Below are 27,272 nucleotides of genomic sequence, written 5' to 3' on the forward strand. Positions count from 1 at the left end.
CCCATACCCAGATTCCCCTCCCCTGTACCCCATACCCAGATTCCCCTGTTATCACTTCACCCTATTTGTTTTGTCAGGCCCTTGAATGTGCTGTCTCTTACTGTTGATCTTTTGGTTGTGGTGTGTGTGCCTGTGGTGTGTTTGTATATACAGACACACATATATGCGATAGTCATATGACTCGAGGGTAAGTTACAAATATCATGGCCCTTTATTCCTGCACCATCCAAAATGGTAGCTACTAGCCACAAGTAGCTATTTAAACTAAAACTAAACAAAACTTTACATTCAGTTCCTCAGTCACACCAGCCACATTTTCAAGGGCTCCGTAGACACATGTGTGGCTGCATCAGACAACGGAGACTGCAGAACCTTTCCAGTAGCACATGCAGAGCAGCTCCTCTGGACAGGCCGCTTTACTCCTATGCTTCAGCCTGTGTCTCCCGGGAATAGGTCACTGTCATACGCGGTACAGTGAGCAACCTTAGAGAATGGAACACAGATACAATGTGTTTATCCGAGCCACAGTTTACATTCCAGTTTTGTCAGTTGGCTCAGTGGAGTTCTCATTTCTTTTAGAATGTAGGTCTTAGGTCTTGTTTGTGAGCCCAGATCTGCTGGTGCAGCTGCACTCAGGGATGAAATAATACTACCAAGTCTTGAATTGAGGTTGTGCCTTTACTATGCTCTTTCTTTCCATAAACTCAAATCCTTTCTCTAACTCATGTGCAGATAGATCGGGGCTGGGCCCTGGAGCCCAGGTTGCATTTCCTTAGCTTAGAATTGTTTTAATGCTTTTGTCACTGGTTGAATAACTCAAGGTGCAGCTTCCTCCTGGGCTGACATTTGGTCTGTGAGCAGGTGTGGCTCTGCTCTTAAATCAGCAGAAAAGATTTCCTGTGAGTAAAAGGAAATTGGCCTTCCCAGCAACAGCACTGTTTTTCTTTTTTCTAATCACTTTCCCCAAATTTTAGCTTGCAACTAAGAAAACGCTCATCTTGTCTTTGTTTCTTACTTTATGGCTGAGTTGTGACCCTGTAGCTCTGAATCCCTTCATGCAGCCCAGGACCAATGGGGCACTGGGGAGCTTCCGGCCCCAAACTTCTGGTATAGTGGAGGCCAGATGTGCAGGGTCCTTGGCAGCTCATTTTCCTACAGCCCAGGGGAAAGGTGGGCTTCTAGTGATTTTCAGCCATGGTTTGGGTGAAAAGCTGGGGTAATGAGCAAATTGCAGAGTGGTTTTTATTCTTGCACTAACTGGCGTTAGAGCTTATCCTCCAGGGGATTTCTGGTGACTTAATGGGATTTCATGGCATGAGCAGATATGGAAAACAGATTCCTGGGTCACTGACTTCACTTCCATAGACATTCCCCATCCGCTAGTAATTCTCAGGATTTTGTGGGTGTAAAAGCTGGGAAACAAGAAATCAACAGACTTATTATTCTTTCCTGCATTTCTTTCTTTCTTTTTTTTTTTTTTTTTGAGACAGAGTCTTGTTCTTGATGCCCAGGCTGGAGTGCAATGGTGTAATCTCGGCTCATTGCAACCTCCACCTCCCAGGTTCAAACCATTCTCCTGCCTCAGCCTCCTGAGTAGCTGGGATTACAGGTGTCCACCACCACGCCCAGCTAATTTTTTATATTTTCAGTACAGACCGGGTTTTACTATGTTGGTCAGGCTGGTCTCAAACTCCAGACCTCAGATGATCCACCCGCCTCAACCTCCCAAAGTGCTGGGATTACAGGCATGAGCCACCACACCTGGCCCCTTTCCTGTATTTCACGTTGCCCCTTAGAATGTATTCTCATACGTCCTCCCACCTTTTTGTTTGGATTCAGCAAGTCTTAAAAGAGAAAAATCTTTAGCAAGGTAAGACCTGGGTGGATACTATATGAGCCATATAGTTTGAGCCAGGGTGAAAAAGGGAAATGAATTCATGCAGAGAAAGTGGGAATGGAGCCGATAGCTTCATTTTCTGCTTAACTAAAACGGAATGAAAAGGGCTTGGCTGGCAAGGTCAGGCCCACAAGGTGAGCTGCTGAGAGCCATATGATGCAAGATGGCAACAGAATTTCTACCCTTGACCACCTTTTCAGAACTGACAGGGAAGACTCTTAGCACTGGGCCTCCATGGCTTGTTTGGAGGAGTAAATTGAGTATATTTGATGCTGGTGAAAGAACCAGAGAGCTTCCCTGCATCTAGCTTTGGAAGGAAAACATACATTCGGACTTTCTCTGTTAATATCTTACGTGTAACATGAGACACCCTAGTTGGGTAAAGGTTTTGATTGGCCTTTGTGCTTCCACAAAGGTTGCTATGTTTGTAGGATTGTAAGCCCTGTCGCACACCCACCTCCAGCCTAGGGATTAAGTTTTTATTTACTTATAGCATCCTCCCAGCTTCAATAAAGGATGTTGGCCCAGGACAGTAACTCCTAGGAGGGTCTGAGAGCTGATTTGTTTCAAGTCAGCTCTGGCCTTGGAGATGCCCTCCCTGGGAATCAGGGCAGAGTGGAGGGCATCTTTGCCAGGAGTGTATGCCCTCTGCATCCTGCCATGGGAGTTCCCTCAGGGAAGCACTTCGGCCACCTGGACACTGGTGTGTCCAAGCCACTTCTGGAAATAAAGTTGCAGTGCCCCTGTGAATGCTTATTCAGCGCACTCGCCCCTCCGCCTACCAGGGCATGCCCTCCTCTGCCACTTGAAGTCAGCAAGGGTACCAAAGGGGACCAGCCTTCCCTTCGTTCTCCTGTCACCTGATCCTGCAGCATCCACATTCTCGTGGTTCCTTTCCCACCCGTCGTGCCTGGGTGTTTGGGTCATCCCTCCAGAGTCTCCTGTCTGCACCTTCCCTGCAGGTTCCCCTCACCTCTCAGATGCACCTCCACGGTGGGTGCCAGAGCCCCGGGTCACGTGCAGCCATTTCCCAGTCAGAAGTGGGACCATTCTTCCTTCCCCTCAGCTACCTCCTGTGACTCCTCAACAGAACAAAATCAAAGCCAGGTGCCAAAGAGTTGCCGCACTGACTCCAGCCTTTCCAGACCCTTTTGCCACTCGCTGCAAGAGACCTCAGCCACAGGCACAGTTTGTATTCTTCCTAATGTTCCCTTAGATGGGTTTGGCCTTGTTTTATCTTATTTTCATATTGTGATTTGTATCGTATCTGTACACTACCCCAGCTCCTATAGGCAGTGGATGGCTTATAAATCTTAAATAAAAAGGGTCTCATCTGTCCCTGGAACCCAGTGCTCGCCAGCCTCTGTGTTTCAGCTCGCCCCTGGTGTCCCCTTGGGGTGCCCTCTCATGTATAAAGGTGGCGCTGACCTGAGAGCACTCCTTCCATTCTCTGAAGCCTGCACCATTTGATGGGTGACAGCTGTGACTTCCCTCTGTGGTCAGTTATCTCTTGGCCTCCTGTAAAGCAGGTATTTGGCCTTTTTTTCACAATGCCAGTGGTCACCTACCACTCTTGGGGTGGTGCATGGACATTGTAGGTGCTCAGCAGATATTCCTGGATGTTCACTCTGGCCTCTAGAGTCCTCAGCTTAGCAGATTTGGAAATCTGACTCCATAAATTCAAGGATTATTGGGTTCTAAAAGACTGGTTCATACTAATTCTATGAAAGGCTGATGGATCAATCTGATTATTTAAAGAGAGATAATACTAGCATCCAGAGAGGCTAGGCCTACATACCAAGGTATTTTCTCCTTGGCCGGACGGTCCTCTCTGGAATCCCAGTAAGAGATGAGAAAGTTGCTTATTTAGCACAGAATTTAAGCAAAAGGCTTAAGTCATCATGTACTTTTAAATGTATTTATGAATTATGAAAACATTCTCTGCTTATGGGATACGTCTCTTAAAGAACCTGCATGAGACATCTAGAATCAAATACTCTCTTCCCTCTGTGGCAGTGAAAAACCTGTGACTTATTTCTAGACTTCAGTGAGATTAGTGTCATTATCTTTGTAACATCATCTCTCTTTATTTAGGTATGACATATCATAGTTATGCCAAGCTGGTAGACACTCTGATTAATTACATTTTACGTCATTTTGAAGTCACAAATCAGATGGCTTGTCAAACCCTGGTTTTGTAATTTTTGAGAGTTCCTTCTTTTAGGATCTGAAGATCTCTATAAATTAGTACAGCATAACAGTCCTATGAGGGAAATGATAAGTATGTGTGCCTCGATTCTAGAAATCACAATCTAAAACACCATACAAGTTAGGAGTCCACAACAGTGTGTATTTGGCCATTAATAATATCGGTGGTCCCCTGGGTATGTGGGCCATGCTATTTTTAAACCCATTACTGACTTCAGTGATAAAGAGAGAACAGAATGTGCCTTCCCAGGCTTGTGGGCTTACCATGAGTAATACCCATGGTTATTATGATGTCAGAACTTAAATATTCTTTACAAAGAACACAACCATGGCATCATGGAGCAGGGCAATGAATTTAGGAGGCAGGGTGCAAAAAGCCCGTTTTTTTTCCAGAGAAAACATCAGCCCAGGGTAAAAGCTGATTCTCCCCTGGGGGCCCTTAGGCCTGTATGCAGCAGTGCCGGACTCCGATTATCAGTGTGAAGGGCATCTTCCCATTTTAGTCACCAGAGAGTGACTTGCCTCAAAGTTTGCAAACCGAACAAGAGCATTTGTCACTGAAGATCCCATGCCTCCCGCTTGTTCAGAAAAGTCACTAGGGGCCGGGTGCTGCGGCTCTCGCCTGTAATCTCAGCACTTTGGGAGGCTGAGGCGGGTGGATCACATGAGCCCAGGAGTTCGAGACCAGGCTGGCCAACATGGTAAAACCCTGTCTCTACTAAATATACCAAACTTAGCCGAGTGTGGTGGCATGTGCCTGTGGTCCCAGCTACTCGGGAGGTTGAATCGCTTGAACTTGGAGATGGCGGTTGCACTGAGCAAAGATCACACCACTGCACTAGAGCCGGGCAACAGAGCAAGACTCTGTCTCAAAAAAAAGAAAAGAAAAGAAAAGTTATTAGGTGGGGGGTTACCGTGTGTACTCTTGAAATCACTAATACTGGTGATGATGAGAGTTGTTCCATCATGTGACAGATTGATCTCCTGAAGCATTCTCACGGGGCACGGAAATGACGCTAAAATATGGAAAAAAGCGACTGAACTATTTTGGAATTTCAAAGTTGTCTTTAAAAACGTGGGCTCTGGTTTTGCTAGGTGAGCATGCTGCGCATCACAACAGAATTACACTAAACCACATTAATTGTGACTCATTAGGGATGGCAGCATGAGAGAATATTCCAGTGCTGGTCAGGATGGCCTAAGTGATACCACGGTAACGAACTGCAGAGGTTTGTTTCACACTTCCACTACATCTTGGGTTGACTGGAGTCTCTGCTCGTTGTTATCCTCATTCACTAACAGGCGAAGGAGCTGCTCCTCCCAGACCATGGCTGGTTACTAATAAGGGAAAAAGGAATCACACACTGGCTGGAAAGGCTTTTGCCTGGGAACGCTACTTCCCACATACTTTTTATTGTTCAAGGTGGATCACATGGCCAAGACTAATTCTAAGTTACATGGCTGGGGTTCCCTGAATTACAGCACAGCTTTTCAAAGTGAAGGGTACAAGACAACTTTCTAGGATACAGAAGAAATTTTGAATATGTATATTTTATCTCACTGTATCCTTTAAATTTTTCTATAGTTGTGTTTTTGGTAAACATACTGTATTCGTAAAGTAAAACATAGATTATTTTTAATTATAAAAATCACATATATCAGGAGTGCTTATTTTTTCCTGATTAAGTGCTTAATCAAAAAAGTTGAGATTATTGTTTAGACAGTAGATAAAAATCTGTAATAAGCATAATTGTTCATAGAAACTGGGTCTCAATTATGACCAAGGATGGTGCTTTTGGTTAAAATGTTACATGGAAAAGAAATACAGAAGCTTTGAAAGTAAATTCTATTCTATGTTAGCTATGCCTTGGGGAGCTAGCTGACCACCCTCCCCTCAGTTTTCACTAAACACTTGCTTAGGACTGTTTTAGTCCATTCTTGCATTGCTGTAAAGAAATACCTGAGTCTGGGTAATTTATAAAGGAAAGAGGTTTAATTGGCTTCTGGTTCTGCAGGCTATACAGGAAGCATGATGCTAGCATCTGCTCAGCTGCTGGGGAGGCCTCAGGAAACTTACAGTCCTGGTGGAAGGTGAAGGAGGAGCCAGCCTTTCACATGGCCAGAGCAGGAGCAAGAGAGACCAAGGTGGGAGGGGCCCCACACTTTAAAGCCACGAGTTCTCACAAGAGGACTCACTCCTATTGCAATGACAGTACCAAGATGGATGGCACTAAACCATTCATGAGAAACTGTCCCCATGATCCAGTCACCTCCCACCGGGCCCGACCTCCAACACTGGGGATTACAATTCGAGATTTGGGTGGGGACACAGATCCAAACTATATCAGGGAGTCACTATTTCATATATATACGTATGTTCATTTATTCCTCACAAGGACCCTATGAAATATGATTACTGTCTTCACTTTAGAGACGAGGGGATTGAGGCGGAAAGGGGTTAAGTAACTTGCTGAGATCACACAGCTAGAAAGGGCAGCACTGGCATCAGACCTAGTTGTTGAGAACTCAGTCTGAAAACGACCTCTTGGAATACAGACCCCTATGAAGATAGAGATGACCTACATCACCAAATGCCATCCTATCTGTTTTAAAGCAAGTCACAGGAGAGCTATTAGCCATCTTAGATGTATGCCAGGAAGAAGGCGCCCCACTGCAAGAACCAGTATTATCTGAGTGGGCTCCTCCTCCCAGCACTGGGTGTAAGTGGCTCAGTGCCATGGAGTTGTTGGGTAATAACGCCGGGACTGGCTTGATGACAGTGACTCACAGTAGAAAAATGTCCTTGCAATAGACCAAAGAACCCACTTTAATTTGCACAGCTTCAAATGGGCCACTGGTTGCCCTGCCAAGGGATCCCTGTACCATCTGATTTTCATATCCACAAACACACAAAAGCACCTATTTAAATATTGCAAATAATACCACATTGCATTTTTATTGTGCTTTATCGTTTACAAAGCACATTACAATGCTACTTTATTCTTCTGAGTGTGCTCCCAGTATGATTTCGCTAGCCTTCTATTTTCTCACCTTTTTCTCATCTTTAGTTTCTTTTTGCTTTTCCTCTCAGCATCTCTGCCTACTTTCCCCACACTCCAGCTTTCTTCCTTGCCTTTCTTCTTGCCCTTCCCTCTCCCTGTGAGCTGTGGGGGTGGTACCTTTCCCAAAGTGATCCCGAATTGAGTTTAGTCAGATGTTGGTTAAAGCCAACTGAGGGAAATGAAACAATTCTCCAAGAAACAAAAGAGTTGTAACATGGAGCGCCACTTATAAACAGCAGTTGCTATTTAAATCAAGTAAGAAGGATGGATTATTGTGCTTTGAGAGGGGGGTGAAATGAATCCTGTATTTGAAAAAAGCCCAGGGGAAATGGTTATCTGCCTCTCACATCCCAGGCATCCCTGTGTCTGCAAAACATCTTTCACAAAGTTTTCTTTGCAGTTAGAGAACAGACTATGAGAGAAATGCCCAAAGAAATACATAAACATGAGAATAAGGAGTGTGCAAACAGGTGTTGCACTGAGAGCAGAGCCCAGATGGCGGCCCTTTGTCCTGGTTTCTTTGTATAACTCGCAAGAAGTTGAGGTTTAGAAAAGGCAGGTTTGAGGAAGTGCTGTCTGTGGCTTCTTAACTGTGGATGTTGATGAGAACAGATCAAACTTTCAGATGCCTTCCTTAGAAATGTTGTTGCTTTGAAGTCAAACCTCAATCACAATGAACAAATATATTTGCATAAAGAGAGGAGGTGTCTAGTGCCCTGGCAGGAATTAAGACGAAAACGTGGGAGTAAAGCTGCAGATGCTTCTGTTGCTTTTCAACCAAGAGGCACAGACACAGGTTGGGAGGGCAGGGAGGGCACCCTGCCATTTGGCCAGCGTGACTTTGCAATTGTTATACATACTTTATCATAGGTTGAGTACAGCCATGCCTTTTCAATGAAATACATCCTGAGTTATTTTGCAGAGGGTACTAGTTTCATAGGGTGGCTGTAACAAACTAACACAAACTATTCATAGGTGGCTTAAAACCAGAGGTGTCTTCTCTCACAGTTTTAGAGGAGTCGGCAGGGCCACCTTCCCTTGGAGACTCCAGGTAAAACCCCTCCTTGCCTTCTCCCAGCTTCTGATGGCTCCCGGAAATGCTGGGCGTCCCTTGGCCTACAGCTGCATTGCTCCAGTCTCTGCCTCTGTCGCTGTGCGGCCCCCACTCTGTGTATATGTCTGTGTCTGTATCTCCTTTTATAAGGACACCAGTCCTGTGGGATTAGGGCTCACCCTAATGAGCCCTAATCAAGTTTATTGTAACTTGATTACGTCTGAAAAGACCCCATTTCCAAAAAAGGTCACATTCATAGGTACTAGGGGTTAGGACTTGACATATCTTTTGGGAGGACACATAGTAATAGAATCTACACAGTTTTTAGTATAAATGAAAATTAGGGCCAGGCACCATGGCTCACACCTGTAATCCCAGCTCTTTGGGAAGCTGAGATGGGTGGACCACTTAAAGTTAGGAGTTCAAGACCAGCTTGGCCAACGTGGTGAAACCCTGTCTCTACTGAAAAGACAAAAATCAGCTGGGCGTGGTGGCGCACACCTGTAATCCTGGCTACTGGGAGGCCGAGGCAGGAGAATCACTTGAACCTAGGAGGTGGAGCTGAGATGTCCCCACTACACTCCAGCCTGGGTGACAGAGTGAGATTCCATCTCAAAAAAAAAAAAAAAAAAAGAAAGAAAAAGAAAATTAGCAGTGACATGGTGACAAGAACATCAAGATGGGAAAGAATAGAGTAGATTTCCAGTTCTGATTCTGTGTGCGGCAAACACTTCTGAAGCAGAACCTGAGTTAGCTCAGAAAGACACCTCAGCTGTGGATGGGACAGGAAATGGTGTTCGGCTAGGAGAACACATTTTACTTTACCAACGTAGTACCAGACATTTAAGGCTAACAAATTCACTTTTGCACAAAAGAGAAAAAGCCTACCGGATTTTTTAGTCTTGATTTAGACTTTATCAGACATTTCTAAAGGATGGGAAGAGTCCACCTAAGGCTTATCTTGCATTGCCAGGCACAGCCCCGCCAGTGTCTTCTGCAGATCTGGTTCACTTGTCTCTTGAGGGGGCCAGTAAGGATTTTGAACCAGTAGTGAACGGAGGGACATTGGTATGTTGTGTTAGGGAGTGGCTGAAAAATTCAGGGAAGGGGCTTTTGTGAAGGTTTGTGACTCAAACATCCGAAAACTAGCACTGCTGAAACTTTAACCATCCTTATTCAGAACATTTCAGGGACAGTGAGCAGCCTTCTAGATCTTTGAAAAAATGTGGATTTAAATGGAATTCCTCTGGGTTGAAACCAGAAGTACAGCTGATTTTGTTTTTATAGTTTGTGGGTGTTTGCCTTTTTCATCCCACCAAGTTTATTTAAAAGGTTGTCTTCTTGAGATCCTCCGTTGGAAAGAAAATGCAGGGTTGAAAAATGGAACAATGTGGATGGCAGGTGAGTGTTAGAGGGCACGCGAGGAAAGACCAGCTGGGGCTCCTTCTCAACGCAGAGGGGAATGAGAGGGATGGCCTGACCTTGCCCGCCCCCTGCCAGCCACACCTGAGGTGGCTTTTGGTGCTTGCTTACGTTCTGCCTCAGACACACTTGGAATCAGAACTGGAAACCTAGTTTTCATTTTATTAATAGGCCACTCCCAATTCTCGCTCTCTTTTTGAGAGACAGGGTTTCACTCTGTCACTCCGGCTGGAGTGCGGTGGTGCGATCACAGCTCACTGCAACCTCTACCTCTCAGGTTCAAGTGATCCTCCCACCTCTGCTGGGACCACAGGTGTGCACCACTGTGCCTGGCTAATCTTTTGTGTTTTCTGTAGAGAAAGGATTTCACCATGTTGCCCAGGTTGGTCGTGAGCTCCTGGGCTCAAACAGTCCACCCACCTCGGCTTCCCAAGGTGTTGGAATTACAGGTGTGAGCCCCTGCACTTGGGCCGAGTTCTCTTTTATACCAGAGTGACTACAGTCGCTCCTCAGTGGATTGAGAGATACATTCTAGATGGCCTGTTTCAGAAGCATTGCAACATCAACACGTGCAGAGCTTCATTTAAAATAGACACTATGCTTTTACTTATTTCCATCTATGATATTAGACTAATTGAAATGCACTCATAGGTCCTTTAGGGTAAGATACAGAGAAAGCACAAAATGAAATGTCTTATCTACAAGGAGGGAAAATCGAAGAGACTTCTTTTAGAATTATGGTAATTATTTAACCTGAGAAAATTATACTTTAGTAAAATGCTTTTGGTTTCCTTAAAACTATCGTTATGGGTTCAGTTGTGTTTCCCCCCTCCCAGATTCACACATTAAATTCCTAACCTTCCATATCTCAGAATATGACTTTATTTGGAGGTCGGGACTTCATAGAAGGAATCAGGTGAAAGTGAGGTCATTAGGGTGGGCTCTAACCCAATACAACTGATGTCCTTATTAGAATGGGAAATTCAGACACAGATACACATGGAGGGAAGATGATGTGAAGAGACACACGGAGAAGACACTCATCCGCGAGCCAAGGAGGGAGGCCTGCAACAGACCGTTCCCTTCCAGTACTTGGAAGGAACCTGCTCTGCCGACACCTGGGTCTTGGACTCCAGCTTCCAGAACTCCAAGACAACGTCTACTGTTTAGGCGGCCCAGTCAGTGGCACTTTGGTACCGCAGCCCTGGCAGATCCATATGCTATGTTTAGAAAGTGGCGTTTGGGGTTTTTCTAAATAATTAAGGTTCTTAACCCAGCCAGGCACAGTTGCTCACACCTGTAATCCCAGCACCTTGGGACTCTGAGGCAGGAGGATTGCTTGAGCTCAGGAGTCAGAGACCAGCCTAGACAACACAAGGAGACCCCATCTCTAGAAAAAAATTAAAATAAGCCAGGCATGGTGACACACACCTGTAATCCCAGCTACTTGGGAGACTGAGGTGGGAGGATCTCTTGAGCCTGGAAAGTTGAACCTACAGTGAGCTATGATTACACCACTGCACTCCAGCCTGGGTGACAGTGAGACCCTGTCTCAAAAACACAAAAACAAAAACACTTATCCAGTGCAATTCTTGTTTCAGAAAGGATTCTTTGAGTTGTTTTAGTAACTGCTTATTTTCATCGATTCCATCAGTTTCCTGGAAAAAGAAACTGAAAAAACGTTTGTGTCTTATCAGTGTTTGCTTCCGCACTGGATTGGATTGGGGATTTTCAGATTGCTTATGAGCTCTTGACACCATGTCCTGTAGATAAACAATTATGGGTTGCCTATGCTCACCCACTGCAGGCGAGGCTGGCTCACCCACAGCCGTTGATGGCTTCATTCAAAGCAGCATAGCAGAGTTACCAAAAGGAGTTGTTTGGGGCCAAGTTAGCAGCTCACTGAAAGAGAAGTCGGAACATGTAACTCTGACAAATAATGAGTCAATAGGTAGATAGATGTGTGGACAATTTGCAAATGTTAGGAAAAGGATGCTTTCTCAATCGAAGAAACACAGCTTATGATAGAATTTGCAGATTCAGGGCCGATGAGATAAAAGACTTTGAAAGTTCTTAAGAGAACCACATTTCTTGGAAAAGCAGGAGGCGTGACATGGTGCATTTGGTTCTCTTCCCAGGAGAGCACTGCTTCTTTCCCTGCTCCTGACCCTGTGGGAAAAGAGGGCTGTTGGCTCATTCCCAGCCAGGCCCTGCCACTCTTGCTCTGTTTTCATTCTCCTGGATCAATCCCTTAATTGTGTTTATCATCGTTTCATGCTTGACGTTTCCCTGTGAGTCATACTGTCCTCCTCATACTATTTGACAATGTCTCTGCCCCCAAGGATTACTTGATTTGCCATCTGCTCTGGTTTCTACAGCATTTTTCCTGGGAAACGGCTTTGCTCACCTGCACTCCGTTCCCACCGAGGTTGATGACAGCCTTCGGGTCCGCGTCTCCAGCCACGACCTTGCGCCCATTCCCTCACCTGGCTTTATTTCTTGTTGCATATAGAACATTTCCTCTTTGTGGTCACTAATGCCTAAAATAAAATCCGCCTTAAACCGAGCTCTTCTAGCTGGCCTGTGCTCTCACCATCAGCAGCATGGTTCTCTTAGTCCTCTCGGGGTGTGAACCTTTGATTGCTGTTTCTCAGTCTGTCCTGCTGGCCTTTGTTTAGCAACACTTCTGGCTGTGTCCCTCTGTCTTTGGCCTTACCCGTGAACTAGTTCAGTGTCACCTTGCCTTCTTCCCCTTCCAATTAACCCCATGCAGGCTCAGCCCATCCTGTTGATTTCCATTCGCTTTTCAAAGTGGGCGATCACGATTCACAATTCAACCTAGCAAGTAGGAACTGGGTGCTGATTAGCAAAGACCGTCAGCTCCTGACACTTTAGTAAATTGAGCAATTTCTTGCCTCGGAGTTTCAGTACGAATAGCTGAACACTGGACATTTCAATGTAGATATCTCATTAGTGCCCTTATTCAACTTGTTGAAAACGGATTCCATTCTTCCCTCCTCCCAAGATAAGCAACACATGAACTCCACTGCCTATCTTCCCTCTCACCCGTGGAGCCTCACTCCTTCTGGCCCCCCGAATGTGTTCTAGTCCCTCTCTCCTTTGCTGTCACATCTCATCTGTCAGTGTGTCTTACCTTTTCTCCTCTGCAGAGTCTTATATTTCTGCTGCTCCCTCTTGTCCCAGGCAGTTCCCTAGTCCAGGTCCTCCTTACCCCTCTGGACCAGCCTTCCTTTTGGCTGAGCACCTGCCCAAGGTCCCTTAGCCTGGCTATTCTTACTTAAGGGCCAGTTATCTGTCCACTGACCCCCTGTGCATTAGATAAGCAGCGGTTAACCTCTTTAAAGAGGTAAATTTATTTAATTTTAATCATTTCTTATGGTTATATTTCTAAAGTGTTATAACCGGAAGATAAAGATATGAGACATGACTTAGGGTCATTGTTGTTGATGTCCTAGACTATTTTACCAGGTGAAATAGTCTATGTCAGTATCCTGTTGTAGTCAGTGTTTCCTGTAGTTTCAATCTATCTTCCTTCACTTATCAGCCTTCATCTTTCCTTTGGCTGTTGTGAGACCTGTCTCATCGTTTGGTGATTCTAGTCTGAGAACCTAAAGAATTAAGAAGTTTGGCTGGTGGCATGGATTTGGGGGTCAGGCAAACCTCAGTTCAAATCCCAGCCCTGCTAGCAGTGGCAAAGTGACTTTGGACAAATTAAAGCTCCATTTACTCATCTCTGAAACAGGGAAACACACCTTACCTTACAGTTGTATCAAGTAGACACCTGGAGTCTGACGTGTAGAGAGCAAAGGCAATCAGGACAGCCCCCTACCACTTGTTAATTATGTGTTAGATGGCAGCCAGTGAGAGAGAAGGCGAAAGGAGAAATTAGGTGAGCGGCTCTCATGGTTGAGCTTCCCCTTCGCTTTTTAGTATTTAGAAATTACTTCTGGACTATGGAAGTTATCAGAAGGTGACAGTTGTGGATAAGTAGGTAGTTGTGTACACACTAGTGGTTATTTATTGCTTTAGCGTTCGTTAGTGTATTGCCACTATGCCAACACACCTCAGTTGTCTCCAAGCAAAGCCTGAGCTTCTTAGGACAGAGACAGCAGTGCTGGCCACTCCCGCCATGAGTCTCGCTTTCCTGGTGGACTGAAGTTCACCCTGTTTGCAGGATCCAGAGCACCAGCTTTCCGCCGCATCTTTCTAATTGCAGCTTGCGTCTTAGCTCTGCTGTCAAATCTTGCCTGACCACAACCCATAGTGACTCCTGCCTCCGAACTCCTAGTGTTTACTTTGGCAAGTTTATGTTGCCTTAGAATTACCAGCTGTCCTTTTTAGTTTGCACTGTACTTGGCAATCCCCATGAGGTTTTAAGCTCCTCTTGGTCAGTGATGATGTCTGAGATGTCTTTGTGTTTCCTGTTGTGCCCAACCCTAGGCTTTTTTTATGTCGAGGACCCTTAAACACAGACTTGATTGATTTTTTTTTCAGGTTTTTTCCTACTTCTTTCAAATGCCCAGTGCTGCAATCAGTAGTATTGTTATTGTCCTTATTGACAGAAGACTCTGTAGAGCTTGTGGTTGATCCTAAGCTGTGCTCTGGTGGAATATGCTACATAGTTAACATTACACAACTAGTGGATAAACAGACGTTGATTGAAAATGATATAAAAGCCCCAGAGACATTCACTATCCACCGTTTAGGAAATGTATCATTTAGAATGGGCTAACCTGAGATTATCTTTGCACTGCTTGTGAAATATAAACTTAATAAGCAGGATTATTAAAACTTTATGAATATTACTTAGTATGTCAATGAAGAAAACTTTCCTAGTACTTTTTGACCCCCTGAGGTATTAGATCACTGAGTCATCTAGGATTCTCAAGTCTTATACAGATTAACCCTTTTCTAGGTCTTTAAAAATGCCCATTTAGATGCATATTTCTAACATTTTAATATAGAATAATAATTTGACATTATTCTATAATTATTATATCTTAGGTGCATAATCTATATTAGACAGATATGGCATTTCATTAAATATGGGAATTAATCCTTCCTTTGAGTTCTTGATTAGGAAAAAAAAAAAAAGATCTGTACCATCTATCAAGAACTCATTATTCAGCCAGAGCATGTGTCCAAAAGATTTTAGGAAGTAAGATTTTAGTACCTCTTAAAATCAGGTGATCATGATTCCATTCTCTTTAACAATATAAATGGATTCTCAGAGGTAATCTGTTTCACATCTGCCAAACCCAAATTAAACATTATATACTGATAAAATTGGTGCCACTGTTTTACTTACAATTACTCCTCTTGAGCTTTGCTAGAATTCAGTGAAATTGAATTCAACTTTTTTTTTAATTGTAGTTGAACCCTCACTCATCCTTGTAGTCTGATCTTCCAGTAGATAATTTATTTAGGGGTGGTGAAATGGAAAGGAAATGTACTCAGATGTGAAGCAACTTTTCAGTTCATCTAATTGTGAAATATAAAGTTATGAAGAAACTAAGTAAATAAGTGGGGAAAAATACAGTAAATGAGCCAATTCCTTAACAAATGTCATTTTTTAAAAAACTGTGTGAGTTGGTCGGGCGCGGTTGCTTACACCTTAATCTCAGCCGAGGGAGGCCGAAGCGGGTGATCAGCTGAGGTCAGGAGTTCGAAACCAGCCTGGCCAACACGGCGAAACCCTATCTCTATTAAAAATATAAAAATTAGCCAGGCATGGTGGCATATGCCTGTAATCCCAGTTACTCGGGAGACTGAGGCACAAGAATCACTTGAACCAGGGAGGCAGAGGTTGCAGTGAGCCGAGATTGCACCATTGCACTCCAGCCTGGGTGACTGGAGCGAAACTCCATCTAAAAAACAACAACGACAAAAACTGTGTGAGTTAAGATTTCAAGAATTCATGAAGATTTTTAGGTACTCTTATTATTACATTGTTTGTAACCCTAGACAAGTGAATTTCTCATTAAACCATTAAGACAGAGAGACCCAAAACAAAACAAAAAAACAGACCAAAAGGCGCATAGAATTATCTAGGTTTGAGGCTGGGCATGGTGCCATGCCCCTATAGTCCTCCCTACTTGGGAAGCTGAGGCAGGAGAATCATGTGAGCCCAGGAATTCGAGGCTGCAGTGAGCTATGATCGCACCACTGCATTCCAGCCTGGGCAACAGAGAGTGAGATCCTGTCCCTTAAAAAAAAACCAAAAAACAAATTAGATGTAGGTTTGAACTTCTGGGGTCAGGGTCTGATGTTTTTCACTTATCACAGAAACTTACACCCATCACATGACTTCCCAGTTTTCAAAGTAGGACCTTTGTGAAAACGAAAGTAGGAGGGTGGTCTTATTAACTGAATTGGCCTAACAGGGTAAGTGTATGTCCAACAGGCGAAGTAGGACATATGGTTACTCTGTCCATAAAACATCTGTCCTCGGGCCTGGTATGTACCTAGTACTCAAGATTTTAAAACCTGGACACTCATAGTGTTTTAAGAATCCTGAGGAACAGCAGATGAAGTTGAGTGTAGCATTTTATAGACATAAGTGTCATCTATAATCAAGACTAGAAGGCAGATGTTTTAAAAATAGTATTTCGAAATGCAGACTTATATACATGCTTTTTATAAATGCAAAATGAAAATTAGAATAAAGTAACTAAAAGAAGGGTCAGAGCCATCACTGACTTTAGCATATCAAAGTACACCCTGAGTCTGGGCAACCTGGATTCGTTTTGGGCATGACAGACTTTGTGAACTTTATGGTAATAAGGAATAATGTCTTAAAAAGAATGGACTTTAATTCTTCGAACTATAGGATATGTTTTCATGTCAGTTTTATTGATGCTATTTTTCATTTGTCATATGCAATGAAGAGTTTATTATATATCGTTGCATAATAGAAGTTGTTTTAAATTTTAATAAATTTGTTCTTAAATACTTTTTACTTATCACTTCTATAGCATCCACAGGAACTCATGTCTGTATAATTAACAAACACGTAAGACCGTGTGCATCTCTGAGGTTCAGTGTTGATGACTTCAGCCTGTTTATGAGATAGTCATATGGTAATAGGTATGCCACTTGTTAAGAGCTTTAGTTCTGGGTTATGGTGACTCCCTGTGATTTAGTGAATGAAAATGTGGTCATTTTGACAGGTTTTATCTTGGGAGGCCACTAAGGCTTTTGTGGAAAAGTCTGGGTTAGATCATCCCTCTGGGAGCAGGTGTGGTTGTGGCAGATTGATCCTACCATGAACTCCTGTGCTCCTCTTACATTCCCGATGGGCTCAAAACCTGCCCTCCCAGGTGCGGTAGTAGCCTCCCTGGTCTCTCACTGAGGAGTAAAATCCGCCTTCTCGTTCAAGAGCCAACTAGGAAGTATAGAAATGACTTAAAAAGCAATTGAGATTTTGCCATAGGATCAAACTGACAATGTGCATTAAGCCCCTGTTTTTCCTGAAAAGGATATTGACAAATGAGGCGGGAAGTAGCCTTGACTGGTCCAAGGGTCAGTACAGAAAGAAATGAGAGGAGACATTTAGCTCTTGCTTTCAAGTGGAAAAAAAACATCGAGTCCCCCTCTGCACCCCACTTTATTGTCCCAACCTTAAGATCTGAATAAATACAGTGGTAAAATGTTGTGGGCTCGAGTCTCTGAGAGCTAAACTAATCAGGAATATTTGTTCCAGAGAAATACTCTCAAGGAGAAATGTTTGAAAATAAGTGTGTTGCCATAAGATTATTTTAAGATTTAGCAACAAAACCACCACCAGAGTCTTATTCCTTATAAAGATATTTTAGGGATTTAAGAAAGTATTACCGTTAAAGACTTTCTTTAACTCTGTCTTGTTTGACCATTTTGCTGCCTGAAGCAAAGTGGCCTCTGCCACAGAGCAAAGGTAGCACGGCTGCACTGGGAGCTGGGTCCAGCCTTTGGTATGGTTTCTGTTGACCTCAGAAAGGGGTTGCAGGGGCCACACCGGGCCAGGCCGGAGACTGAGGCAGCCGGCCGAGGTGCAGGGTGTTTCCAGCCACGCAGCTCTCCTCTCTGATCCCAGGCATCTGTCACCAGAGGCAGCCAGTGATGATTTCTACAATTTTATGACCCTTGGCTGTCATCCCAATAACAAATAAGTCATAAGCCACCCTCTTCCCCTCTGTAAAATTCCACTTCTGCACCCTGGACGGCCTTTCCAAGATCTTTTTGAAACAGTGAAAACAGAGACTAGAGCCTCACCTTCTTTATGTATGAACAGCATATTTCTGCTGTTGCCATCTCTGACCGCCCTCCTCGAGGGACTTAAAGAGTGAAAAATAAGCAGCAGGGTAGACACGAAAGGAAGGAAATGGCTGTTTTGCTTTGCCTCCTCGGCAGATAAGTCACTGAAAGCCAAGTAATTGGTTGTTTCTATATTGTATACAACATCTAGAACAATATGGATATTCAGTTGATACTGGTAAATAGGGAATAGCCATATTACTTGTCGTTCTAGAATAAGGCGGATGTTGACTTGAACAAAAAGAGCCATGGGGAGAAACAGGTGAAGTACAGATTCTGAGTAAGCAGGCCAGAATAGTCTTGTCAGGCAGGAGGGTTCCTACAGATGTGCAGTCACAGTATGTAGGTGGACATCAGAGGTCAGGATTGAAGTGAGAAGGGAACCCTCGAGCAGATCCATGGGCCCGGCGGAGGCAGGGCTTGGAACAGGGGCTGGGTGTTAGCAGAACTGCCCCTAGGAAGTCAGAGCCGAAGTCAGATGGTACATATGGCACGTTCTGTAGGAACAGAGATTTGGGAATGATCACTGGCTTGGAGTGGTCTGGAAAGAGAAGGAATCTAGTCTGGCTGGTCTTTGGATACGTTGAGAGAAGTCACAGTAGAGGAATGGTGTAAGAGTATGAAGGTAGGGCATTTAAGAGACATTCTAGAACCAGTGAATAGACTAGCTTCGTTCAAGTTGAGGATCCAGAAGGTTAGAGCTGGAACTAACAAGGTAGTTGGAATCAACATGCAAAGGCGTTCAGTTCCCAACTTTATCTCCTTGACACTAAGGAGCTACTGACGTTTGGAGAGGGGAGTGACATGCTCAGAGATGTTCTAGTAAGATTAATCTGGTAGCCAAATATAGGCAAATTAAAGGGAGCCAGAGTGCTCAGGTAGGTAAGATGTCTAGATTTGCTTTAGTCCTACTAGAAAGTGATCAACGCTTTCACTATGGAAGTGGCAGCAACAGTAGAAATGATTGGATGCAAGAGATATTTTGAAGGAAGGAGTAATTAATAAGGCTTAGCACCTTCTTGTCTATGAAGGTAAAGAAGAACCATCATAGTTCATAGTTTTGGAGCCAAGTGACTAGAAAAACACTTTATGAACAGTCATGGAGATGTTAGAACAGAGGGTGAGATGGTTAGATTTTTGGGAACAAATAAGGAGTTCGGCTTTGGAAGTGCATCTTTGACATTGTTACCGGAGGCAGCGATCTATCACTGTCACCTCTGAAGGAGAGCCCAGCCAGTGTAAATGTGTGGGGTCACCTACACAGAGGTGACGGCTTAAACTGCTTGAATGGATGATATCTACCAGAGAGAACAGAGTCAAAACAGTGGAGATGGAAACATTTTAAAGGAGGAAGAGAGGCGGGTGTGGTGGCTCACACCAGTAATCTCAGCACTTTGGGAAGCTGAGGCACATGGAACACTTGAGGTCAGGAGTTTGAGGCCAGCCTGGCCAATGTGAAATCCTGTCGCTACTAAAAATACAAAAATTAGCTGGACGTGGTGGTGGACACCTGTAGTTCCAGCTACTCGGGAGGCTGAGGCAGGAGAATGGGTTGAACTTAGGAGATGGAGGTTGCAGTGAGCCGAGATAGCACTACTCCAGCCTGGACAAGAGAGCAAGACTCTGCCTCAAATAATAATAGTAAAATAAATAAAGAAGGAAGAGGAACCACCCGAGCGCAGAGTATGCAGTCAGACACGGGAGGTGGGGGTTACAGATTCACCGAAGTCCAGATAAGAGCATCAAGAAGGAAGTCGTGGTCAGCAGTATCAGATGTTGCAGACATTAAGAAGAACTGGCTGAAAAAAGGCCATTGGATTAGGCAATTAGGAAGTCATTTACCTTTAAGAACACCAACCTATAGAGATGGATTAAGATGTGGGCATTGAAGAAAAGGGAGCATAAACCATTGATCACAGGTGAGAGGAGGGCAAGAACTAAGAGGGGGGACTGTGGCTGTTACTCCTTTTGCCTTCCACGTTGGGAGTTTGTGTGTGCACACACATGAAGGCAGAAGAAAAAGATGAGTGATCGATTCATTTGGCCAGCCATGTTAAGTTCCTACTAAGTACCTGGATCCAATTAAGTACAGGGAGAAATGGAAAGCTACAACAGAAAACTGTGGCAGAAGCAGGTTCAAGAGAAAATGGGACAAATATGGATCATAAGAATGGGGCAAGTGTTTTAGTGTTGGAACAGAGCAACACCTCTTTCTCTCAGACTGGAGAGAAGGGGTGAAGGATGGATGATGATGTAGATTCAGGAATGTTCTGAAATGAAGAAGGAAATAAAGGGGGAAAGGAAAGGCTGACCTCAGGCTTCTGGAAAAAGTGAAAGTTGGGTCATCGACCAAGAGAGAAGATGGACTAGGGTGATAGTTGATGAAGTGGAAAGGATGTTGAATAGCTACTCTAGGTAATGCCGGGGGCTCAAGAGTCAGGAATGAGGTTAGCCCCCATCAACACTGCTTGTAGACGCTCCCCTTCCCTGCGCTTCTGTGAGAAATTTTTGTCAACTGTGGCTTAGAAGATGAGCAATATTTGTTTCTCTCTTTACCTTTAAGGAGTTATCCTTCTTCATCACCTTTTTTCTATAAATTCTTGTTTCAGTATCACCATAATTTGTACAAGAGTTCCAGAATAATGGTCTTAAAGGTTTCTGAGTTCATCTAAATCATGGATGAGATGTTGCTATGAAATAATAGTACTTTCGGCTGGGCGCAGTGACTCACGCCTGTAATCCCAGGACTTTGGGAGCCTGAGGAGGGTGGATCACCTGAGGTCAGGAGTTTGAGACCAGCCTGGCCAACATGGCGAAACCCCCATCTCTACTAAAAATACAAAAATTAGCCGGGTGTGGTGGCATGTGCTTGTAATCCCAGTCTTGGGAGGCTGAAGCAGGAGAATGGTTTGAAATCTGGGAGGCGGAGCTGGCAGTGAGCCAAGATCACGCCACTGCACTCCAGCCTGGGCAACAACAGTGAGACTCAGTCTCAAAAAAAAAAAAAGAAATCGTACTTTTTAGAGAAATGGATTGATATATGAAATTTAGCAGGAAAAGTGAGTGAATGGAGCCCACGAATTGTGCTACCCAGTCCCCACCAGTGAGGCTGATAAAATGTTTTAGGCTGTCGAGAGGAAAAAGTCACTCAACCCTGTAGAATTCATTCACGATGACTAAGATGCCAGCTAGTAATTAGGGTTCCTCCAGGATCCAGAAGATCCTGAGTGGCCTGGTGATGGGGCCTGTGTGGGAAGATGTTTCCTCAAACCAGTGAACCTGACAGGGTCTGTTGACAAGGCTGAGCTGATTATGTGGGCGATGAAGCACCTGACAGTTAGCAGTGCCTCCTGAGTCTTCAGTTTCAGTAGGAAACAGCCCAGGGAGAACTGAGGAAGAATCCATCTCTGCCACAAATAATGTTTATTAAAAAGACAGATGATGACCTGTGTCCTGATACTGGAATTCTGTTGTTGCATCTCAGCTGTGTTGCTGTCACCTAATGGTGGCACCCTGGAACCACTTGGTTCCACCAACTCAATGACCAGAATGTGCTTCTGGGTGGAACAGATTCAGTTTTCCAACCTTGTTTTCAGGTGGGAAGAAAATACTCTATTTGGCCGAAGCCACAGCTGAGCACTGAAGGGGATCTGTTGAGTTGACTTGTACCAAGGTGACTCCGATACTTACCTTTTGCCTCCTTTCCTTGTAGGTATGGCCTCACATGTGCAAGTTTTCTCCCCTCACACCCTTCAATCAAGTGCCTTCTGTAGTGTGAAGAAACTGAAAATAGAGCCGAGTTCCAACTGGGACATGACTGGGTACGGCTCCCACAGCAAAGTGTATAGCCAGAGCAAGAACATCCCCCCGTCGCAGCCAGCCACAACCGTCAGCACCTCCTTGCCGGTCCCAAACCCAAGCCTACCTTACGAGCAGACCATCATCTTCCCAGGAAGCACCGGGCACATCGTGGTCACATCAGCAAGCAGCACTTCTGCCACCGGGCAGGTCCTCGGCGGACCACATAACCTAATGCGTCGAAGCACTGTGAGCCTACTTGATACCTACCAAAAATGTGGACTCAAGCGTAAGAGCGAGGAGATTGAGAACACAAGCAGCGTGCAGATCATTGAGGAGCATCCACCCATGATTCAGAATAATGCAAGCGGGGCCACTGTCGCCACTGCCACCACGTCAACTGCCACCTCCAAAAACAGCGGCTCCAACAGCGAGGGAGACTATCAGCTGGTACAGCATGAGGTGCTGTGCTCCATGACCAACACCTACGAGGTTTTAGAGTTCTTGGGCCGAGGGACGTTTGGGCAAGTGGTCAAGTGCTGGAAACGGGGCACCAACGAGATCGTGGCCATTAAGATCCTGAAGAACCACCCATCCTATGCCCGACAAGGTCAGATCGAAGTGAGCATCCTGGCCCGCTTGAGCACAGAGAGTGCTGATGACTACAACTTCGTCCGGGCCTACGAGTGCTTCCAGCACAAGAACCATACGTGCTTGGTCTTCGAGATGCTGGAGCAGAACCTCTATGACTTTCTGAAGCAAAATAAGTTCAGCCCCTTGCCCCTCAAATACATTCGCCCAGTTCTCCAGCAGGTAGCCACGGCCCTGATGAAACTCAAAAGCCTAGGTCTTATCCATGCTGACCTTAAACCAGAAAACATCATGCTGGTGGATCCCTCCAGACAACCGTACCGAGTCAAGGTCATCGACTTTGGTTCAGCCAGCCACGTGTCCAAGGCTGTGTGCTCCACCTACTTGCAGTCCAGATATTACAGGTAAGACCGTCCGCATGGAGACGGGAGCTGCTGAATGCCCAGTGGCACTCACAGAGAATGTGCAACCTTAGTAAGCCTGCAGTTCCTGTCCTCAAGTGATCTTAATGTACTTAGGAAATTAGGACATGTGCACATCACAATGTCAATTGGAAGTCACATTAGAATGGAGCCAGGTAAGATCCGTGGCATAGGTGTTTGGCGTTGGAAAGGCTCCCTGGGGGCTGGGGTGCAGAGCAGAGGTGAAGCGGAGGAGTTCCGTCCTCCCAGATGGTAGGATCCAGACAGGTGGTGGAGAGAGAGGGATGTGCCATCCATGGTCCACAGTCACATTAGTGGGAATATACAGGAGACAAGAAGGACACTCGCCTGGCTAGAACAGTTTGTGAGTGGTGGGAGATGTGAGTGAAAGGACAGGTTGGAACCAGGTCACTGGGGGTCTTAAATAGCAGATCAAGGAATTGGGAGTATATCCTCAAACCCAGAGCAAGCCCTGGAAACCTTGAACAACATAAGGTAAGAGGGTGAAAGGGCTGTTCTGAGAAAGTTCCTTGGCTATCCACGTGCAGAGGGCTGGAGGAAGGGAGAGACTAGTCTGGGTCCAGTTGGTGGGCTCCTGTGGTGAGGTGGCTCCAGGCGTCAGGTCAGGATGATGGAGGAATGATAGTGTTATCCATGGCAGGGAAGTGTCTTCACTCACAGACTCGCACATGCAGTCATTCAGCAAGCTTTGATTTCACTTCTAACATGTGCCAGGCACAGTGCTAGGTAAAGGGATACAGACAGGGCCCTTTGCCATCCTGGGGCATCTGGAAGCTTTTCAGGGACCCCTGTGTGCAGTCAGGATTGGAACCGCTGCTGTCACGGCGCAGAGGTTGGAGTGCTGGCTTTGGAGTCCTGAAAGGCCGGGGTGAACTTGGTCCCTCCGCTCCTAATTGCCTGATTTCTCCATGCCTTCATTTCCTAAACCATGAAGTGGGAGAGATCCTCTCACCGGCTTAGTGGGTGGCTGGGAGGCGACACGGCTGTAACACGGGTTAGGTGTGTCACTCCGTGGCCGGCCGTGGAGGGTGCACAGCAGGGAGGTGGCGGGGCTGGAAAGCAAGAGCCTGCTCTGTGGAGCCAGCTTGGGGGTGTCTTTGGGGTGGGGCCGAACAGTTCAGATAGAAGTCACAAGAAACAAAACTGAAACTCCCGTCAGAAGACGGGTGGATGCACATTTAAGAGCGTGCCACGTAGACAGGAACACCAGGGTCCCCAGAGGCCGTCCTGCCAAGACCTCCCACCCGACACTCACTTTCGGGTGTGCTTCCTCCCATGCCTTCCAAGGCAGCAGAGAGAAGGCTGGGACGTGCACCACGGCCATGTCGACACAGCTGACCTGTCACCCATTCCTGGGGCCGACCTGGGCCAGCTTGCCCTTCTTGCTCCCGCTCTGGGCCCCCCGCCTGGCTTCAGGCAGAACTGTTGCCTGTCTCCTCCCAGCCCTCCCTCGGCCTGCTAGGCACCACGCCCTCCTTCCCTGGGAGAGCAGCAGCCCCTCCACACAGGTCCCCAGGTGCCCTCCCACCTTCCACCCCGTCTCTCTTTATCCTAATCCTGACTCACACAGGAGGTTTCCAGGCCTCTCCACCCATGCTGTTTCTGTTTCTTCCCTCCTCCTCCCTTTAGGAAGCACTTCCTGAGTTAGAGCCACTCTCTGTGAGCCTCTTCCCTGCCCTGCCCCAGGATTCTTTTCCCACTCATTTCCTATGTGCAGGAAAGGTCTCTGCTGACCTGTGCTTTCCCACCAGGCCCCGTGCAGACAGACGAACCCACTGCTGCCACTCCACTCCCTCTCCACTCCCTCCTCCCGACCCATGCCAGCTGCTCTCTGCACCCCCAGAGCCAGTGGCAGGGAGAAGTGAGCCCAGGGCAGGAACCCCGAGGAAGGTGGGCACCTCCTTGTGTCCAGAGGAGAAAGATGGGCAGTGGTTGAGTGAATCTGGAGGGTTGAGTGCCCAGTACCGACAGCACATGTTCTCTGTAGAGAGCGGCTGGTCTTCCTCTGAAAGGGTAGCTGGTGGAGGGTAGCTGGTGCTGTGCTGGCTCTCCGCTACCCCTCACAGGAGGCCACTGTGCCACTTCATATTTAGGTTGGTAAATTCAGCATGGCAAAGGCTGGCACTTTCTAGATCTTGGCCTGAATTCAGGGTGAACAGCCCCTAACTTGGCTGCTGGGGCTTTTATTTCATTCATCTGAATTTCTGCATCATGAACACATACCAGTGTTATTAAAACATACTAAAATCTAGCAGTAATTTTACTCACATGCAGTCATTCAATACGCTTTGATTTAACTTCTAACTTATGCCAGGCACAGTGCTAGGTAAAGGGGTACAGACAGGGCCCTTGCCATCCTGGGGCATCTGGAAGCTTTTCAGGGACCCCTGTGTGCAGTCAGGATTGGAACCGCTGCTGTCACGGCGCTGAGATCGGAGTGCTGGCTTTGGAGTCCTGAAAGGCCAGGGTGAACCTGGTCCCTCCGCTCCTAATTGCCTGATTTCTCCTTTATTTCCTAAGCCATGAAGTGGGAGAGATCCTCTCACCAGCCTAGTGGGCGGCTGGGAGGCGACACGGCTGTAACACGGGTTAGGTGTGTCACTCCGTGGCAAGTTGTAAAAAGACTTCGACAAACTCTGTTTAAAAGGCAGCACCTCCTTAGAGCAAAACTGGGTGAATGACGTTAGCTGAATTGGGAGTTCCTAGGCTCCGTTGTTGTCTCACCTTCTGGTGCCCACGTGATGCTTCCTGGAGCCCTCCCTGTCCATCCACTCAGACTCTGCAGTTTTTCTTAGCTTTCCTGCCTGGTTCTGGTGCCCCTAGTGCTGAGGAGACAGGCCGCGAAATCTGGGATCCTAGCTCAGAGAGCCTGTGGCGGCAGTGGAAGTTTGCCTGAGAGCTGGGGAGAGCTGACTCCTTCACCTGGACTTATGGTGGTCTTCTCCTGCCCCATTCTGTGGGCAAGGTTAGGACTTTTGGGTGCCTCTGGTGGGTGTGACAGGCTGGTTTGCTGGCTGTTCCTGGGCCCTCAGGAGCCCTCTTATCCCCACCTAGCCCCTGCACCCCCACATGACTCTGAAGGGTCCTCCACTTAGTTGTGATAGTACCCTCTTTTCACCTCTGAAATCACCATTGCCTAAAATTCTAAGCAAGATGGCCTCTTCCTCCTTCCTGTGGTCACCTTGGCCTTCAGCCCCTCATGTCAGCCTCCCTGTGCCCAGCCTCAGTTCCAAGGACATGGTTAGCAGGAAGGGCAGCCGCTCTTCTCCCTAAAATGAGGCTTCGTTTCTAAGTTGGCGCAATGCTCTGTTTCTCCCCCAGGCCTTGTCTGAGCCCTGCGGTAGTTTACCGCCATATAGATGGATCTGAGTTTTCCAGGACAGTCTCTAGAGCTCTGTCCCTGTTCATCCCAAAAGTGTGGGACAGCCAGCTCTATGCCACGTTTATCAAATTGATTTTCCCAGTGGCTTTGCCTCTTATTAGGAAAGACAGGGGGCAAGGAAGGCTCTTTAATTGTCCATCATTAAGGCCCATGTCCCAGAAGGCAGACACCTTCAGCCACCTCTTGGGAGAATGGCTGCATGTTTGAACCACCTGGCCTGGAGCACACCCAGCGTCCCAGCAGGTTTGCCTTTGTCCTGCAGGTGGGGGTGGGAATTTCTCCCCATGGCCACCTAGAGCTGGGCACATTCTTCTCCCAGGACATCTGACTTTCAAAAGCTAGAGTACTTATGTGTCCCTCTGTCATTTTACATAGGACTGTGCTGTATCTCATCCCACCATTGTCCCTGCCTGGTGACACTGAAATGGTGTGATACAAGGATATGTCATCCTCGGCCTGGGGGACTTGGGAAAGGTGGTGGTGTCCCCAAAGCCAACTATTTTCCCCAGCTGTCAGGCATGTGCCTGCCACAGTAGCTGTTGGTATTCTGTGAGGCAAGCCCAATGGTGTGTTTTTCAAGAAACAAAGTCTACTTTTTAGGTTTTTTTTTTTTTTTTTTTTGAGTCTGAAGCAGGGGTATTCCCTTCCAACTCGAAGGTCAGTTATGTAGTTAACTGGCAGCTGCACGGGTTCTCAGGCTTCACTGTGCATGGGAGTCACCTGGAGAGGTTGCTAGGAACAGTTTCTCCCTGGGAGTGCCCTGGGAGAAAGTCCACACCCAGCACCATAGAGACTGGCCTCAGAGAACGGAGGTGAGCCAGGCAGGTGGTCTTAGGACCACTCTTTGGGAAACATTATTCTGAGGGACAGAGGGATTTTCTTAATGGTGTCACATTTCAGGTATTCACACCAAAGGAGCAGAGTTGCAGGTAATCCCCACTTGCATTACTTTACCTTGGGCATCCCTGCCATTTCCTTATTTAATTCTACATTGATGCCTGATCCTTTTGCTTGTTTTTAGTTTTTCAGTTTGTTTTTTGTTTTGTTTTGTTTTGTTTTTTGAGCAAGCAGTAAATTGGTTTGGGGGTATTTTCATTATCAG

At 46.1% G+C, this 27,272-nt stretch overlaps 1 protein-coding gene across 4 annotated transcripts in view; it reads left to right on the top strand.

Moving 5' to 3' along the window:
* HIPK2 (homeodomain interacting protein kinase 2) overlaps positions 1-27,272 on the top strand; it is a 218,223-nt gene that overhangs the window by 39,710 nt on the left and 151,241 nt on the right. For all 4 annotated transcript variants that reach the window (XM_032275638.1, XM_032275640.1, XM_032275639.1 and 1 more), the window contains exon 2: positions 21,669-22,749. In XM_032275638.1, coding sequence (XP_032131529.1) covers positions 21,669-22,749 — 1,081 coding nt within the window. The remainder of the gene's footprint in view (positions 1-21,668; positions 22,750-27,272) is intronic.

This window comes from Sapajus apella, unplaced genomic scaffold, assembly GCF_009761245.1.
Source record: "Sapajus apella isolate SASKATOON/1434 unplaced genomic scaffold, GSC_monkey_1.0 scaffold7, whole genome shotgun sequence".
NCBI classification, from domain to species: domain Eukaryota; kingdom Metazoa; phylum Chordata; class Mammalia; order Primates; family Cebidae; genus Sapajus; species Sapajus apella.